This window comes from Eurosta solidaginis, chromosome 1 (assembly GCF_040869045.1).
Source record: "Eurosta solidaginis isolate ZX-2024a chromosome 1, ASM4086904v1, whole genome shotgun sequence".
NCBI lineage: Eukaryota > Metazoa > Arthropoda > Insecta > Diptera > Tephritidae > Eurosta > Eurosta solidaginis.
In genome coordinates this window covers 3,261,696-3,280,829 of record NC_090319.1, presented here as the reverse complement: position 1 = coordinate 3,280,829, position 19,134 = coordinate 3,261,696, and the positions used below count along the sequence as shown (strand labels likewise).

General features: G+C 33.6%; 2 protein-coding genes across 2 annotated transcripts in view; one reads left to right on the top strand and one right to left on the bottom strand.

Annotated features, from left to right (window-relative positions):
- The window catches only part of Dhc1 (Dynein heavy chain 1), a 108,255-nt gene extending 96,204 nt beyond the window's left edge, over positions 1-12,051 (top strand). The window contains exons 34-36 of the mRNA XM_067777450.1: positions 148-204; positions 4,947-5,079; positions 11,281-12,051. Of these exons, the coding sequence (XP_067633551.1) occupies positions 148-204; positions 4,947-5,079; positions 11,281-11,534 (444 nt within the window). The 3' untranslated portion in view covers positions 11,535-12,051. The remainder of the gene's footprint in view (positions 1-147; positions 205-4,946; positions 5,080-11,280) is intronic.
- A 4,343-nt stretch (positions 12,052-16,394) lies between these two features.
- Dh44 (diuretic hormone 44) overlaps positions 16,395-19,134 on the bottom strand; it is a 45,425-nt gene continuing 42,685 nt past the window's right edge. The window contains exon 4 of the mRNA XM_067763839.1: positions 16,395-17,596. Within this exon, the coding sequence (XP_067619940.1) occupies positions 16,916-17,596 (681 nt within the window). The 3' untranslated portion in view covers positions 16,395-16,915. The remainder of the gene's footprint in view (positions 17,597-19,134) is intronic.

Genomic DNA, 19,134 nt, shown 5'->3' with positions numbered 1-19,134 from the left:
TGCTATTATTATTATTGTTGTCTCGATTGACGATGATGACCGTTGGCGGCACTATATGCTTGCGGCATTTAAAACCGTTATCTGTCACGCCGAATATACATGAATTCAATTTGCGATTTAACGAATTTCTAATTTTTGTAACGAAAGGTCTTTTGGATGACGGGATTCTTCAATCCTCAAGGATTTTTAACAGCAATGCGTCAGGTAAGTCTATATTTATTTGTATTTGTATTAAACCCTGCAGATAAACCAACTTATAAGTATCTTACTCGCAAACTGGTATGAAACACAGTTCAACTAAAAAAACACATTAAAAAATGACTGTGACTGGACCTCAACCAGGGTGAGAATTTGAGCTTACGCGGTTAGAAATTTTAGTGTAAATATTAAACCATTCATCGGTTTAAGCACTTCATGAAACTTGTTTGAGCTGAATTTGAAACCTTTTAACTTATGTTTTCTAATTGTATTCGGTTTAAATTTTAAACTTATTTGAACAATAAGACTAAAATCCTACAATAGAAATTTGTATACATTTCTGGGCTAAAAAAAACCTGAAAGTATGAACTTGTTGCTGAAAAAAAAAACATTTCCGAAAAGTGCTGCAAGTCGTACATTCTTGTTTACAACGTTTTGTTATACATATTTAATTTAATTTATTTAAAAATTTGTACAAGTAAGACCATTGTCTCTTAAAGTAAATCAATATTTTGAAATAAAAATAGCAAGTATATATATTAGACTTGGTCGATTTATTAACCGATACATATGTGATAGCTCAGTGGGTGGAGTATGGTACTGTATTCCGGGGCACGTCTGTTCGAAACCTTACCACAGTCCAATAGAGTTTCCCTTATTTTATGCAAGGTTCGACTCATTTGGTTTGAAACTCAAACCCACTCTGATCTCCCATTTTAACGAAGAACGGTATAGTCTACATTTTGAACCAAATTTGGTTTGGTCATATATGTAGTACAAAAAAGTTTCAGATCCAGTCTGTTGTATGAAATAGTAACGATTTATATAATTCCGAAATAGATACTCCAGCCAATGTCTAAAGAAATATCTCAGATTTATGCTCTTTTATATATGCTCGTGAAGGTCCTGAGGTGTTAACGAAGGTGCTTAGTTCAAGGCCCGGTAAAAGAACTTCACAATATCATAGAAAATGTTTTCATGTCGCTTAAACTATGAGAATATTTTTGATATTCTGTTTTGCACTAATTTGGCACAATTTCGAGCACATTTCAAACCATTTTGGACAGCGATGGCTTACATACGCTTAATTTGTTTTTCCTGTTTCATTATTAAACTAAGATTATGGACGTAGTTACGCAAGTGCGAGCATAGTCTAACGGATATAATATTTCTATCCGAAGTCTGAAAATCTAAATTTCAGAGTACATCTTCGTATAAATAATACGATTTGGTCATAAGAAAAAATTGACATTTGCTGTATAGTTGAGATTAGTTTACAACTAGTTGGTTTTACTGTAGGGTTAGTATTTCATGTAAATGTTTGCGTGTGTGAATGTTATGCTTTTTCCAATTTGTTTTCACCACAATTGCATTGATTTAATATCTTGGCAGAAATATTTAACAGGCAAAAGATCAGGTGGAATTAAACGAGTTGATAAAAATCCACTTTAAAAGCTTATTTTATATCGGACAATTCGTTTGAAATTGATTGGGCAATAATATAAAGAGGCATTTCAATTCTACCCTCATATGTATGTTACGTATTACACATAGTTTAAAAAGTTGTATGAATTGCATTCGGTTTCTTATTTAAGGTTTCCTGTGCTTAAGCATATTTTGATTTTTTGACTTTCAACAATAAGTTGTCTTATAGTTTTGGCTCGAATTCAAGGAGCTGACCAGGGATTTTAATTCTTTAGTAGTTTTTTAGCAAAAGTGTTGTTTTAATACTCTACAAGTCACTTATCATACCCGTCCTGCTATATGGTGCAGAAGCATGGACCATTACAACATCAGATGAAGCGGTTCTGGGAGTGTTCGAGAGAAAAGTTCTTCGAAAGATTTATGAACCTCTACGCGTCGCGTTGGCGATGGCGAGTATCGAAGAAGATTTAACGATGAGCTGTACGAGCTCTAAAGCGACATCAACATAGTCCAGCGAATTAAATCGCAGCGGCTACGCTAACTATACCATGTTATGCGAATGAAAGATGACGCTCCGTCCAAGAAAGTGTTTCTATCGGAACCCGCCTATGGAAGCAGAGGTAGAGGGCGGCCCCCACTCCACTGGAAGGACCATGTGGAAAACGATTCAAACTCGCTTGGTGTTACCGACTGGCGCGCCTTGTTGGACAGTTATAACCGTTTAACCGGTTAAGCGCCAATTAAGTAAGTAAGTAAGTTGGTTTAATATAAATTTTATCATTTCTGTTTCACTTGTTTGGCCTGAGTTTGAGCATTTTTGAACTTAGCCACTAAATTTGCAATCCAAAAAAATTAATGAGTTTCCTTCTTCATTTTCTTTTACTATCGAGTGCATAGAGCAACGCATTCGAACTAAACCAGTTACATTTTTTATTTGCGATTCGCAGCAACTTTTAACGTTCAAAGTTTTCTTTTATATGTTTTATCAGCAATGATATTTTCTAAACGCGAAAGGATGAACCCTGAAGGTTAAGACCATGGCTGCTCTTTAAATATATATATACAGCAACAACAAGTAATTCTCATACCAACAATGACCTGTGCTTTGCATAATAATAATTTCTTACTTTTTACTTACATTTGATGCCAGTATCTTAGCCTACATCTCTACTTACATCTTAATTCTCTAACTTGCAACTTGGAATAAAAAAAGTTTCATTACACTAAAATTAAATACAATAAAGGAATTTTTGCCTTTTAATATAACAAAGTTTGATTATAAGAAGCCAGTTTATACTGCTGACGTTGCAGGTAGATATGTATGACCAGTGACGGCATGCGCTGAGCCAGTCTCAACGCGTTTAAGGTTGTGCTGTACAGTGGTTTGATATCAATAGAGAACGAGTGAAATAATATAATTCATTTATAATTCATAAAAAAAATTTGAAATCTGATAATTTTACTATGGCTTTTTCAGTTTAAATTCGGAATGCTGCAAAATTTCGTTTACTTATTCATTCTGAAACTTCGGAGCACTCTTTTCCGTTTAAAAACTTATGTAATCGTTTTGGAACACTCGAAACGCGTTTGATTGACACTATCTCACACTTAGAGAAAAATCCTTTTTAGTCGAACGAAACAAGTCTGAATATCCTCAAGCATGATTATCCTTTGACCAAAATTTTGTTAAGTACGTCAGCTGTGAACTATGAACTTGTTTTGAGAACCTTTTTTTCGAATCCAACGTTCGCATTTTTTGAACAATTTGGTCTTGTTTTGTGAACCTTGTGTGCTAATTTTAAGCTTTATTCATCTCTCTTTAAGGGATATCAAATATGGGTAATCGGCGGTGGTTGTGCCTAAAAACTTACCTGCATTTTTGGGATGAATTTCTGGAGAGATTGAGAAATTCTTCCACTTTGGTATTATTAGTATTGATCGCAATTGTATTGAAAATATTTCATAAATAAAATAAAACTAAGTGCAGTAAAACTAGACTTTCTTATAGATATTGCTAATATGTTCCGTTTTTAAGCACGGCGAGACGAAAAAAAGTGATAAAAGTAAAATTAGCTTTGATCAATTCAAAAACTAAGTAAAGCTCTAACTCTGCGATCGAAACCGCAACATCGTAGCCTCTAGCCAATTACTTTATAGTGTGTGCCAATTGCAATATTTACGCACGAGGACACGGTTTGTAATAAGCAAAGGTGGTATACATTCCAAAAAAATTGGAACCAAAAAGTATGAGAACGAAAAGCTGAATTTAAGTTCGGTGATGATTGATTTTATAACACCGTTTTTGTGCAATTTCTATTCTGTATGCAGAATGAATAAGTACTTTAAAAAATTGAATAAGTGCATTGTGCGGCCAAGTTGGTTCCACTGCGTCAGGAGACGTTCAGGCCATAAGATCCCACACGCATATCAGACAATGGTTTAAGAGTCGCTTCATGCCTCTGCAGTGGCTTTATTATTATAATTCGTGAAGCTTTTATTTATGTTTTGCTTTCACTCGAGTTCTCTTGTTTTGAAAGCTCGCAAGATTTTCGATGTTTACGATGTTCAAAAATAATCACTCCAATGAAAACAAGAAGGATTTGAGTTCTCGTGGAATACTTCCACATTTTCCTATTCGCGTGGAAAACTTGGATATTTCGTTATTTGTTTGCTAAAATAGGATAGGTTTCTAATACCTTATTTATGCTGGGCTTATACAGCTTTTTCCGAGACTCTTAATTTTATTGGGGCATCATCAAGCGGATGACTAAAGTTGGTTGCAATTTTTTACGTAATGTCAAAAAGGTGCAATTGGTTTCAAGTACCTACTTAAAACTTTTCTATGAATGCGCCTAAATGGAATTCCATCAATTTTTAATAACAAACCAAACCACTGTGCACTGTGGCAAAAGTTATGATGTATATAAATTTGTATTCACTCTGTGTCTTTATTTATACTTCTTAGATGAACTTCTCCTGCTTAAACTTCTAGGATTTTGTTGTTTTTATTTTGTGTTGTTTTATTTACTACTTTATAATTAAATTACTAAGCATAAGTTTAGTGGATTTTGAGTGTGAGTGCGTGCTTCGTTGTCTTCTTATGTTATTATTATTTAACGGTATTTCTTACTGTTTATTAATTCAAAACATTTCCAATTGTATTTTTGTTCTATTTCTACAATTCAATTACAATATCACTTCAATGACTTTTGACCCCACTCAATCGTAAAAACCAATGTCCTGCTACTTATGCACCGTTATTGCTGGAAAATAAAAACAAATGGCAAAAAAATAACAATGTTGATCTTTGCTTGTAATTTAAGCAAGTGACACGCGCTCACAAAGGTTGGGCCCTTGATTCGGTGGTGTTGCAAAATCAAATAACTCGCTATAATAAGGAAGATATCACCGAATACCCCACCGAAGGTGTTTATGTACACGGATTGTTCTTGGAAGGTGAGTATTGCTGTTTGATACCTATTTTTGGTGCGAATGTATTTTTATTCCTATTTTGTATTAACATACTGTAAAATATTTAAAGTCTAGAATTAAATCATATACATATGTGATTGAGTTTTTCTTTTTTGCTTTGAAAGTATTTAACACCGTTAGCGGCAATGAGTAAGTAAGACATTTAGATTTTCACATCAGTTTTATGTGGGTAATATAAATGACGAGCGCTTAAGCAATTTTTGTGTTTTTATCCCTGAAACCTCTTCCTATTCTCTTTGCATACTCATAAATAAAGTAAGATGAAGTGTACTTCTATTATTTAGTCCCTCACAAGAATTTAACCCTTTAATACATCGTCTCGTCTCCAGACGATGAAGGTTACAGCATCTAATTTATGTGCTAAAATATTGCTGTTTTTTCTTAGTTTAGCTTCGGCTGCACTGGTTAATGGCTTTAATTAATTTGATTTGCTGTTTAAAAACAATTTATTAAAAAATAAAATGATATTAAGGCTGAAACATACCACTTATATACATATATGCAAATATCGTCTTCCGTAAGAAGATATTAAACAGTTACTGTGACACAAAATTTTATTTCTCCTTAAATTAATTGGAAATTTTGTGAAGACAAAAACTTTAAGAGCTTTTTTAATGTGAAGCTGGCGTGGTTGTCTAAGAATTTTGCTATAAATATTGTGGCGATTATAAGCAGTTTCCATACGTTACTATGCTGCTAGTAAATAAATGCACAACAACAATTAAGCAAGCAGCCGCACATGCATACATATAAACAGAGAAGCTAAGAGGGAGGAAGAAAGAGAAACAGTCACACATATAAGTAATCATCAGCTAAGAGCGCAGATGACATAACTCATTCATATGCATGTATATAGCCGAATAACTAGCTTTGAGATATACATAGAAACGGAAATATATAAGCACCTTTTTGAGTAGGCTGTTCGCGAAAAGTCTAGACCAGAGCCGGCCACACAAATACTAAAACAATTGCAAAAGTGTGTGTAAAAATTGAGTGACACCTCCCCACAGTGTGCTAAAAGAAAATGTGAACTGTGAAGTTCGAAATTAAAAAGGACTCTGGTTATTTGATTTCAAGCTAATCCTAACAATATTTACTTATATTCATATAACTAAGAACGCGGAGGTAGAGCTAGTCAGATAAAAATTTTTTATAAAAGAAGGTATGGTGTTTTTTAATGCAAAATTTACTTAAAAAAATCAATTTTTCATTAAGAAAGAACTATAAAACAAAGTAAATGTAAAGATAGAAATATATATTTTCAAAACATAAAGTTATTCAATATAAAAAAAATGTATAAAAATTAATAAAACTGTGTAGAACGTATAAAAAGTTACTTATATTAAATTGTCAATATTTATTAATAATTAATTAATAATTAATATTTAAATTGTCAATGTTAATATGTATGTTCAAAGGAACTTAATAATACTAACTAAAATGTATTAAAAGTCATTTTAACATTGCAGCATATTGTTTTTATTATGTGCCCAAAAAGTAGCATGGACTTTTCCTTTTGCATTCACTGTTGATTTTAGTGAGTGACAAGCGAAAGCAAACGATCGTGATCGCACATCGTTAGTGTCTGTGTGAAAATACGAACTCAAATTGCACAATGTGCACACAAATACTAAAACAATTGCATGTGTAAAAATTGAGTGAAAACTCCCCACAGTGTGCTAAAAGAAAACGTGGACTGTGAAGTTTGAAATTAAAAAGGACTTTGGTTATTTGAATTTCAATATTTATGGACCTCTACGCGTTGGCGATGGCGAGTACCGAAGAAGATTTAATGACGAGCTGTACGAGCTATACGCAGACATCAACATAGTCCAGCGAATTAAAACGCAGCGGCTGCGCTGGCTAGGCCATGTTATGCGAATGAAAGATGATGCTCCGGCCAAGAAAGTGTTTCTATCGGAACCCGCCTATGGAAGCAGAGGTAGAGGGCGGCCCCCACTCCGTTGGAAGGACCAGGTGGAAAACGATTTAAACTCCCTTGGTGTGACCAATTGGCGCCGGTTGGCGGAGCGAAGGAGCGACTGGCGCGCCTTGTTGGACGGTCATAACCGTTTAGACGGTTAAGCGCCAATTAAGTAAGTAAGTAATCTCAATTTTGCTCAAGTTATGGTTTTAACAGACGAATTGTATACAAAAAGAACGCGTGGCTGCCAACCAATTTTGCCAATTTTTGCAAGAAAAGGTTAATGTCATAAAAGTTATATTCTTTCCAAATTTCGGCAGGATTGGCCGATTTGGCGCTGTAACACTAATTTTCCAACATTTTATCGAACTTTCGCATTTTTCGTTGTTTCAAAACTTTCGATTTCGAAAAGGGGCGTCATTGTCGCCCAATCTTTCCGATTTTCCATACCAATCTACTTGGGGTCTGTACAAGCCAGGTTACTAAATTTCGCATCTAAATTTTTGCTTAAGTTATCGCACTAGCAGACGTACATACTTGGCTCAATAAAAATATCCGTTGATACTGATAATATGGAAGTCTACATACATATATCTACCTAGATTCCTTCATGCCATTACAAACCACCGTTATCCAATCAAAAGTTACAATACCCTTGCATACAAGTACAATAAAAATAAATGAAAGGCGCGATAACCTCCGAAGAGACTTAAGGCCTAGCTTCTTTCCAATTTGCATGGTGTTCCTTTTAATTTTTCCTACAAATTGGCGTTTGAGTTTTCACTGAGAGCTTTTCATGGCAGAAATACACTCGTAGTGCTTGCCAAACACTGCCGAGGGGCGACCCCGCTTAGAAAATTTTCTTCTAATTGAAAAAACTTGTTTCTAAAATTTTGATGTTGCTTTGTCCGGGGCGTAAACCCAGGATCTTCGGTGTGGTAGGCGGAGCACGCTACCATCATACCACGGCGGCCGCGATGTCAGTGTACAAGTACAAACTGAGTATAAAAAATGATATCTGAATTTGGGTTATATTTACTTTGATACCCTATAAAGTTAATACATTTTTTTTTAGAAATGTAACTTTTACTTTTGTTAGTTGTTTGTCACTCCTTTTAAATAATAGATTAATTGCACGCTGGCAACTCCATTTGGAAACACATCTACATGCTTAGTAAAGAACACTGCTTTTCTCATATTACAATAGCAGATGAAAAATTGGATTATTGGTTCATGAAGGTATTTGTCCTAAAAATGTCTAAATCAACAATGTTTACTTTTTTCTAGTGAGAAAAAAGTTTAATTATACGAACGTCCATCAGGTATATAATATGTCTGTTTGTAACTTGATGCTTTGGTGCTAGAGCTAATAATAGAGATGCCACAATAGGCGAACGTTGTGAACTTCATAGGGCATACAAGGTTCAGTTTACTGAAAATTGGTTCAGCTTACTGAAAATTGTACGAGGAAATGGCAAACATAGATTTGATGATATACGTCTTACCCTACTAACATTGTAATGGGAAAAGGTGAACTACCTGCCGTCCGCGAATTTTAACCGAAATTTTTGCTGGCATCAAAGAAATAATTGCGCAGCCCCAATATTGCTTGCGGCCATCATTTCGTAACACTAAAGGACTTCGGCTAATTAGAAGCTTGCTTTACTATCAACTTCGAAAAATAAATGCTGTTTAGACTATGCAGGCAATTTGAAATGCAAGTCTTTTGGTAGAATCTATAAAATCTATCTTCTTACGTGGTGTTAACAACTTGACATAAATCTGAAAGTATATGAGAGAAATGTTCTGGAAAGGATTTGATGAGATTGAGGTAGAAATCAGACAAGATTATGTAAACACAGGAATAGCAGGTCCAGTTGAAATGATGAAGTCGTGAGTGATGTGCAATGACTTGATGTTTCTGATTGGCGTTATAAGGTAAAAGGAAGATATGACCGGCGCATTTTAAACGACAATAAAAATCTTTGAAACGGTTGTGTTAACATAGTAAATTCATAACTTTTAAAATAGCAAAGAATTTGTTTTAAAATTTAAAAAACTCAAGTTTCTGATTGCTGTTGCTCGAGACGATTACTACTCATGAACGTGGAGTATGCCTGTGAAATCGTTCAGAATTTTTGTGCCATTGAGAAGTTGTAGGGGAGTACGGACAGACGCATCTATGTAAATAAGTATATGTTGTCATATTACCATCAAAATATACATCATTTTGGATTTTATTGATTTCCAGTCGTACACTTTTTCATTTCCCAACCAACTATTTCACCAACGTTTTTTGTTTTATTAAAGATAAAATTAATATTCACTTTATGTGCTTCCAACGCAACCCTGTCCCACCCATTACAAGCTAAAACGAACTTCTATTGTTTTTTTTGCTAAATATACTAATCACGTTATGATACAAATTGCTTCTTACTTTTTCATTAGAACATATGGTACAGCAAATTTAGAAAATATGCGTATAGTTTGTTTAAAATTGGAAAGTGAAGTCATGCACTTACATAGGCGGGAGATTTCAGAGTCCAAACTGTCACTCTTAGCAAAAAGGTAGCTTTTCGTGTAAATTGCACATCTACAACTAGTATATATAGCTGCGTATGAAATGAGTATTCGCTAATAAGTTATACAATTTTTAAACTTCTTTAGCTAACGCCAAAGAGAAATTACTTAAAGTTTGAGTCAAAGTCGATTTAAAATGGAATCTCCCTAATGTAGAAAGAAATAGCTATGGTTATATTACAAATAAAATTGCTAGCGCGGAGGTTAAAGGAGGAGAAAGGAGCGCGGAGGTCATGTCCACTTCAAACCCGACCATATCAGTGTAATAATGATTTTTCTCACAGCAGATAAAAGGTCGTTAATATCCATCATTGAGTGTTAACACGGGATATTTTTCTGTATAGTGGCTTTCATTGACATTTGGTGCGTTCTTACTCTGATGCAAAATGCAGCGAGTATTAGCAATTTTATATGAAGGCAATTAAATAAAATGTGCTCATCTCAACAAATGTATGTATACCCATTTTACAGCAGCCGGTAGATTTGAGCTCACCTTTTGATATAAGCATATCTACTTATCCATCTTATTCGCAAATATGTACATATGCTTAAATGTCCCAGTTTTGGGGCACTTTTGATCTAAAGTAGAAGACAACATAATCTTTAACTCGTTGGATGCCAGTGTAGAACAGGTGATCACACAAAATTATTTCTTCCTTACGTCGCCGGCGATACACGGTAAGATTTCTAAAATTTACCTCAAAATAAAATATTGGTATGAACCGCTAAACAAACTCAAACATATATAGATATAGGCCTCACATGGAAGTAGCATTTTGATGTGATCACAAGTGACACACTGGCGTAACTATGTTAAAATTAAATAGCCTATACTTTTCTGGAGCCAAGTATGTACTAAAAATTCAAGCAAAAGACAAAGAATCAATACACGAATAATATTACGCTTACAAAATAATTACAGTGACAGTAAACGTAATTTCAACACTTTCAAAACTTAACTCGGCCTACGATTACCCTTTGATTTCGTTTTATCGGTTCCGGATTTGATTTTGCTGCCATTTGCAATAACAGTTTCAGGTTCAACCCTGGTTTCGGTTACGGCTCCGATTTCATTTTCATTTCCGATTTATGGTTTCTGCTTTTGCCGTGGTCGATTTCAGTGCGGTATGGTTTCGGCCTAAGATTCGGTCATGGTTTCGGTCCGGTTAGAGGGAAAGTTTGGCTTTAGGATTCGGTTCGGCTTCGATTCCAGTTTTATATATTTAATTTATTTGTTTATATCTACCGGACATAGTCTTTACTTTCTGCTTAAAAATAAAAATTAGGAAAGTAAAAAACGAAGTAATTAGTAAAAAAGAGTATAAAACAAAGGAGTTTTTAAAATTATAACTACATAATAAATTAATTAAATTACATAACAAAAAAAAAATTTATTGTTCCCAATGAATAGATACATTATTTTAAGATAAAATATCAGTTCCTGAACTGAACAATTTTTTTCATCCGGCTCACGGCCCTATGTTTTTCATTTTATAAGCTTTTTTGACCAATCAGCTCTCCCTAATTCCCATCTAGGGCTTGTTAAAAAAAATAAGATTGTTGCCTAATTTCTTTTGTAACTAAACAATTTTCACAACAAAGTCATTTGCCTTATATTTTTATGAAAATGGGCCCTAAATGCTTTAAAATTTTTCTTTCAGGTGCCTCACTAGATCGACGTAGCGGTAAATTGGTCGAGTCCAAAATGAAAGTACTGTATGAGCAAATGCCCGTCATTTATATTTATGCCATAAACACCACCGCAGGTAAGGATCCAAAGTTGTACGAATGCCCGATCTATCGTAAGCCCCAAAGGACCGATGCCAAATATGTGGGTTCCATTGACTTTGAAACGGATTTCAATCCAAAACATTGGACATTGCGTGGTGTAGCTTTGTTGTGTGACATTAAATAAATGAATTTCTTTTGCGAGTTCAATATTAAAGCTGTGGAGGACACCGAAGATGGCATTAAATTAGAAATCATGATGATAAAGTTTGCGGTTACGTGCTTTGCGATTTTTTATGGCATTTTTTGTTTCTTTATTTCGAATCAATCTTACACATATGCATGTTTGTGCGTGTTTATGTGAGATTCGAATGGTTAGTCTTAATGGACTTTTGTATATTTTGTAATGCATTTTATCGCACCATCGAATGACAAAGTGCATAAGTGGAGTATGTGGTTGGAGGTAATGTTAACGAAATTTAAATGTAAATATCGCGTATGGATATAAATAAAAATTCAATTTGATTGATAAAGTGTAAAATAATTGTAAGAAAGAAATGTAATAAAATGGTATTGAAAGGGGAAATATTTTTTTTTTGTTGTGTAAAACGTTGTTGCACAGGAAAACTTTGTGAATTTGTAAGGTCTACAATTTGTATGTGTCTGAAGGCATAAGTAACCACTTTCAACATGGCATCAATGTAAAGTTTTAAATAAATACTAATTTAATGTAAATTGTTGCTTTAATTTACTATCAAAGATTAAGTGCCCTATTTCCTACTTATTTTAAAATTTATCAGCCAGGTAAGCACATTTCATTTGATCAAAATTTGTTTTTAACGGATGGCCAAATTTTATGGTTTATATGAGAGAAGGTGTGAAAATATTTAATATTTTATCAGAAAACAAAGTTTAAAATTATACAAACCTTTATTTTGTACACATTTCTTTTCACCATTACACCTTTCAGAAGAAAATTCGCTCTCAAACCAAAACACTCGTAGAAAATAGACATAGGAATGTTACCTTGTCACGGTTGCCAGTTCGAAAACGAACAGAAGGGCTCGTATCGTGCACTACGATCTCTAAAATGGTGAATGGGGGTAACAAGATCCTTAGATCCATAATTCATTGCTATTTTCATAGTTCTGTAGCTTTCTGGCATAACCGAAATAGTCCTTTTTTCTCGAAATTGAATTAGTGTGCGGTTCGCTAACTGTAAATGTTAATCGCTCTAGAGAATATTAGTTTATACTGGAATATCCAATATTCAGTTTATAATATACTCATTTCCTAAGCAAACAACCGCATTTTTCCCGGCATAACCGAACAACTCATATTTTACCCGGAAAGAGAAAGTGATTAAAATTTGCAACTTTTGAAAAACTTTTTGAAAATTTAGAGGATGGTTTTATTTTTCTGTTATAACGGAAGCAACAGAATTAGGTTGATGGTTTCATATTTATCTTTTGAGCGGAAATAATTTTCTATCCGTGATCGTGACAAGAACATCGACATTCTAAACAATGGGTACTGCAGTACCTGTGTTGGTGCCAAATTGTTTAGGCAGTTTAAACTTTTACGAAGTTTAATTTGCTGGGTTCCGATGAGGTATTCCTTGCTGTGCTGGAGATCGCAGGTGGAACGACTGAATCAATACAATATTGAGGATTAAATTAAACGTGCTGTTGGAAAATGGATCGAGCCGCCTTTATACCAAGAAGCGATAAAAAATCAGGCTAATTTTTTTAAATATCCTTTGTTTCCAAATTTAGCTTTAGATCAAAAAAGTAACTACCAAGTTGTTCAGTTGTTAAGCCTTTTTATTTTAGTTGAAAATATTACATTCAATTTGCTTAATAATTCTTTGTAAATGTATATGCGTATATGTATATATATAGTTTATATGTTATAAATAAATACAATAAATATTTCTGAATTTTGTATAAGAATTGTTTCATTTACAAGTGTCGGCTTTAAAGTCAAGTGAATTTGTATGTGTTTTGATTACTTTTATTATAAGTTTTTATTTTAGTTTTCATTCAACAACATCGAGGCGAAATACAAATATATAACATAAAAGCTACCAATTTTGTTTTTGCAACTTTTCTTTTTGTAAATATGTATTTTGGTATCATCAATCATTAACTGTGATTATTCTATTCTAGTTTGTTTGCTGGGAAATTTACAATTCGGTGGACATTTCTTATATAATTTTTGAAGAGGTTTCGAAAATGTTTTAAAAACTACTTAATTATGAAAATCAATTAGCTCTTAACCGTTTGTACTACGAAGTTTTAAATATGTAACTTTTATATGATACATACATACTTGTGTATATAAAGATTGAATATAAAATAATATGTTGAAGTTGAAAAATAAATCATAAATATATAAGTTTTTGTTCAGTCAGATAAGCATAAATTATTACTTAAAGTTAAGAGCTGCCATATTTCATTATATCAAATTTAATTTTTTCAAAGTATTTCGTTTCTTTGTTAGTGTACTTACATTTATATATCTGTATGGATTTTTACATTTTATTTAGTTTATTTTACTTGTTATTTTTCAGCTTTTTCATTAGTTTTTAGTGAAATCGAATTAGCTAATTTGTTTAATTTATTATGATCATCTTTCACTTAGCAATCAACAATAAAACTCAAATTTTCTTTGTGTGTTATGTAAGTTTACTCTAAAGCAGGTTTTGTTAGGAAACACCTGATCCGTTAAATCTTTAGTTTTCTGTTGACAATCTACGATTTATTTGTAAATGCTAAAAACTTAAAGTCCGCCTGTGGAAGTTGTGTTTCTATTTATTTAGACTTCAGATCGATCTATCATAAAAAAAATTATATTTTATTTTAAAAGGACATGTTTCTGAAATTTGGTTTTTGAAAGGTTTTGCTGATGTACCTTTAGAAGAATTGAGTTTAAATTGAGTTTATTTAGTTTTACCCCGAATACCTCGAAGCAATATATCATCCACCCTTCGCAGATCTCGAGCTTTTGGACATCACTACATAAAAAAAAGTTTGGAATAGATTTAAGGCGGTATAAATTAAAATCCATATAGTCATACATATGCATGTAACTGTTCCATTTTATTTTCAGTATTGTAATTTTACATTTGAGGGCGACCTGAGAACTATTGTTTTCTTTCAAGCTGAGGGCGTTTTGGGAATCAACACTTGAGATTTGAAAGCTCGTTAACAACATTTTTTAGTAAAGATGTTTCTATTAGGATAGATCGATAACTATTGTGAATATAAAGCTATCGCTACAAAAACTTTTATGTCCATGTTATGTGTACACACTAAATGTAAAAAAAATATAAATATGTATTTTCCTAAATACATGATCTAATGCTTTATTAACCTACAAAGTGTGGGTTTCTTCTTCCTAGCAAGAAACACTGAATAGACTTGAATAAATGTTTTTACAGATCTTAAAGGAAACCAAAAGTTCCTTGTTTGCAGATTATGCCAGGTATGGTTTTCAAACTCAATTTGAAATTTAATTCCTCCCTTGGTTAAACTACGGTGTGAGTTTGTGGATCTAAGGTGGAATCTTTGAACATTTACGCTAACTTGCAGAACGGCAGAACGGAACGAGGGGTTAAACTCATACATTTATGAATTTTTTTCAGTAAACTATGCGCTAAAAAGAAAACTTGACGCTCTGCAAGTAAGCCTTAGGGATAAAAAATCTTGTAAACTTCATCCATTTTGTGTTACATACAGACTCGAGTGAAGCAAGTGTTCTCTTTGGAGATGTCAGGGTGAAAAATCTCATTCAAAAACTGAATTGACTTTAAGTATATAAGAGACTTATAGAAACGAAGCGCAGATAGGAGGCAAGGCCACTCCAACTGCCCAAAATGCTAACCGTGCACCGGGTACGGTGGGTCCTGGATCAACTTTAGCCGTGATGAGCTTGTACCTCCGATTTTTTTTTTGAACATGGTTGGGGGATAATTGAATAATTTAATTTAGTTATAGCTTTGTACATTTTTTGAATAAAATATCGTTCTGAGCGATAGATAAAAGAAATAAAAGCAGCAGCAAAGCAATAAATCTTTTTTGGATATTTTTTTTTGTGTACAGAATGGCGATGAAATGGACTTTGGGGGGAAAATGCCTAAAAGTTTTGAATTAATTTGGAGTAATATTTCGTCACACTTTGTAAATTTGACTTGAAAAGTATAGCAACGTGACCCAAAACGAACGTCGAGACTGATCATCAAACCATGTCTTGCCGGAATACTTGGCGGTTGGAGGTTTAGTGCCGTAACAGTCCCACACTCACTTTGGGGCTTTCGATGCTTCCGGTTCTTAAGATGAATCATGATTTTATAGATGTTATAATTTAATGTTAAATGTATGTAAGTGAAATTTTAATGTGAAATTGTCGAATATTTTGTAATTGTTTTATGTTTTATTTAATAATTTGGGAAAAATTTAAACAACGTGACATCAGGACGGACAAGGCGACAGCTGTTTCGATTATACCTTGTAAATCTCTTCAAAGCCTTTTCTCCCGGGAGTGGGAGTCGAACTCGCACCAAACGCATTCAGCTACGTCATGCCTGTTGTGAAGTCTTTCTTTTGTCAAATAAACTAGGCTCCCTGAAGAAGGTGCAAAATAGCACCGAAATGCATAGGAGAAAAAGGAAAACTTAGCGTTTTGCCTTATAATTTGAAATCGGCCGTAAAGCTCAATAAATATCAGCACATAAATTTAAAATATTGGCCCAACAACAAAAAAATCAATATAAATTGTCTATTTTTCATTTTCTGATATTTTTTTAAAAGTTGGTAATAAAGAATTATTATTGAGATGTTATAATGTTATGTAATGACAAAACCCTGAGAGAAAAATAGCTACTACAAATAAAAGTTTAAAATGTGGTTTTTATAAACATTTTGAGATCTAAACGATGGAAATATTACTTCAAAACAGTTGAAAACTTGAGATTTTTGCAACAAAACATTTTCACAATATAATTTTGCATCAAAAATTTTGTTAAAGATTGCTTTTCTCATTGCAGCTTTTAAGTTCACTAAATTCATCATTTTATAAATTTATAAATTTTACACATTTCTTGCCTTAAAATTTGATTACACCTTCGTCAGCGAATAATATTCAATTTATACTTTAGGTACTTTCTATGCTTAAAATAATTTTAAAACTTAATTAGGTTTAGTGAAAGAGTCATATAAATAATTTAAAGCTCTCTAAAATTTAAAAAAGAATTTCTATCAAACATTCAAAACAATTTTATATCTTTTAATACAACTCTATTTACTGTAAATATAAAAATTATTCATTACACAAGAAATATTTGAAAGCAGGCAAGCTAAGGCTAATCAAAATGTATCTAAGCTTCGTACACTTAAACACTAACATGAAGGATGTATGTACGTATGTGTGTATGTGCTCATGTTGGATTGTTTGGTGCTTAACGAAATATCTTGGGACGTTTGAGTAATTTCTTTATTAAATTTTGTGTTTGTGTTTGTGACTTTGTGTACGTTTCTTCGTGTTGATAGGGAATTCGTGCTTACAATTTTACTTTTTCATATCACGGCGTTTATTGCGTAAACCATAAAAATACCTCAATTGAGAGCCAGTATTTCCCTGATTCTCTTCCATATCTTGAATAGCATTGTGAGGTTCATAAGCAGGCAAGTTTTTTCCTAGAATCCTTCTGCTGTCTATAGCTTTACCGTTACTTGTGCTAGCAGTGTGATTGGCGTGATTTCTTCGCTCATTGACATTGTTGGAGTTTTTGTTTTCATTTGTCGTTTCGTTATCATTCACTCTGTAGTATGAGTTATGTTCCTCATCTTCGGCATCACTTTCGTGTGTGTTGATGTATGATGACGTATGTTTGGCAAACTGCCTTTCACTATCATTTCCATCGTTCGTTGTAACATCTGGCAGAATACCATCATACAAATATATTGGTTGTTGTACGTAATCATAGTCGGTCACATCGGGTGCGTACTCCAAATGATTGGCGTAATGTGGATGTAACAGCTGTTGCTGCAATTGCAGTTCCAGTTGTTGATGCTGTTGTTGTTGGTGAAGTGTTGCAGGTTTGCTGATTGAGTATGTTTGCTCTCGGTATGGCGTATGTGTTAGTAGGTATTCCCATTGCTGTTGTGTTTGCATTGGGAATTTGTAGTTGTACTGTCCAGTGTTGGTGCGTTTGCCGACGTTCTTCATTATGGCTCGGTTTAATTCCACCTGTTGAAATAGTTTGTTGGAATGAAATAACAATTGTATGAGAAATATGTATGTATACGCTAGGGAAATTCATATGTATTTTTTTTTATAAATTAAGTACATTAAATAGATGGGAAAAAGTGAGCAAACGTCCACTGACTAAGGGATTCACTGCCCTTTTCCTTTATCAATGAATTGATTGAAATTGTGAGTATTGACAAAGCGCTAGTAAAACCTTGAAATTACATTGAGTACACTTATCAAATATGTATGTGTGTTTTTCTAGACGTGCATGAAGATTTGCACCTTTTACTTCACATATGTCCTTGCTTTGATATGCCGCAGATATTCATGGCATGCATATCAAGATAATCGAATTCGAACCAAGAATAATAGAAACAGTGATTAAATAAATAAGGTCAATAGCTTTGGAAAAAAAAAATTAAGGCGCGATAACCCCCGAAGAGATCTAAGGCCGAGCTTCTGTTCCAATTTGCGTCGTGCTCCTCTTGATTTTCCCTACAAATTGGCCGGTCGGGACCTACATGTTTTATGCCGACTCCGAACGGCATCTGCAAGGCAGATAATACACCCGGAGCGCTTGCCAAACACTGTCGAGGGCAACCCCGCTTAGAAAAATTTTCTTCTAATTAAAACCTTATTTCTAAAATTTTGATGTTGCTTTGCCCAGGGAAAACAAGGATTTATTTTGAATGTGGTTTAGTGGTCTTGTATGGAGATAGATAAAACCTGGAACGTAGTAATACGGGAGCGATATATTGGTTACTCTTGGCCATAGTTGGGCATAGTGCCTTAACCTCTACAGATTTTTTGTCAGTAAAAGCATTCGCCGCTATTTAATCAGAATTTGGTGGTGCTGAAAAACAAATCTTACTACTAATTTCCATGAAAAAAAATAGTACTGGAAATAGGTTTATGAAAATAATTTTCCATTGACACTTATTTTTGCTGATACTGTAAAATATTTGCGAAGTTTACTGAAAATTTCGTGTTAATGTAAGGTTTTGTTAGAGTGGTCCCACAGCAAAACGACGGACACCCTCACCCATTGGCCCTCAGCGATACCATGGCATGATATAGAGTCTCTCCTCTTCATGTATGGCCGTCTCATTTAAAGCAGCATGTTTTTGATTTAAGTAAAGCAAAGCTATGCTAAACAGTCAGCGTAGTTCCTGTTCAGACATTTCATAACTATCCTGCCTAAAGCAGGGCATCTGCAAAGAAAGTGGTTAGAACTATCTGTCACCCTTTCGTCCCCACAGTGTGATATATCTTATAATAATCCAATTTTTAAGTTACTGTCTTCACGTCTACATGTTTTTCGCCTGCTTAAAACCGTTGTCATATTATATATTCAGGACGTAACGGCTAAGTTTATGTACATTGGGGTATGAATATGCTGAAACATATTTTAAATATTAAAAGTTATGAAACTTTGTGTGGATAGAGAGACATAATGGTTTTTCGGCGTCTCTTCAAAACTCGTATTTCACTTAACTAGTTTTTTATGCTTCCTAGATGACACTATAGCCATATAT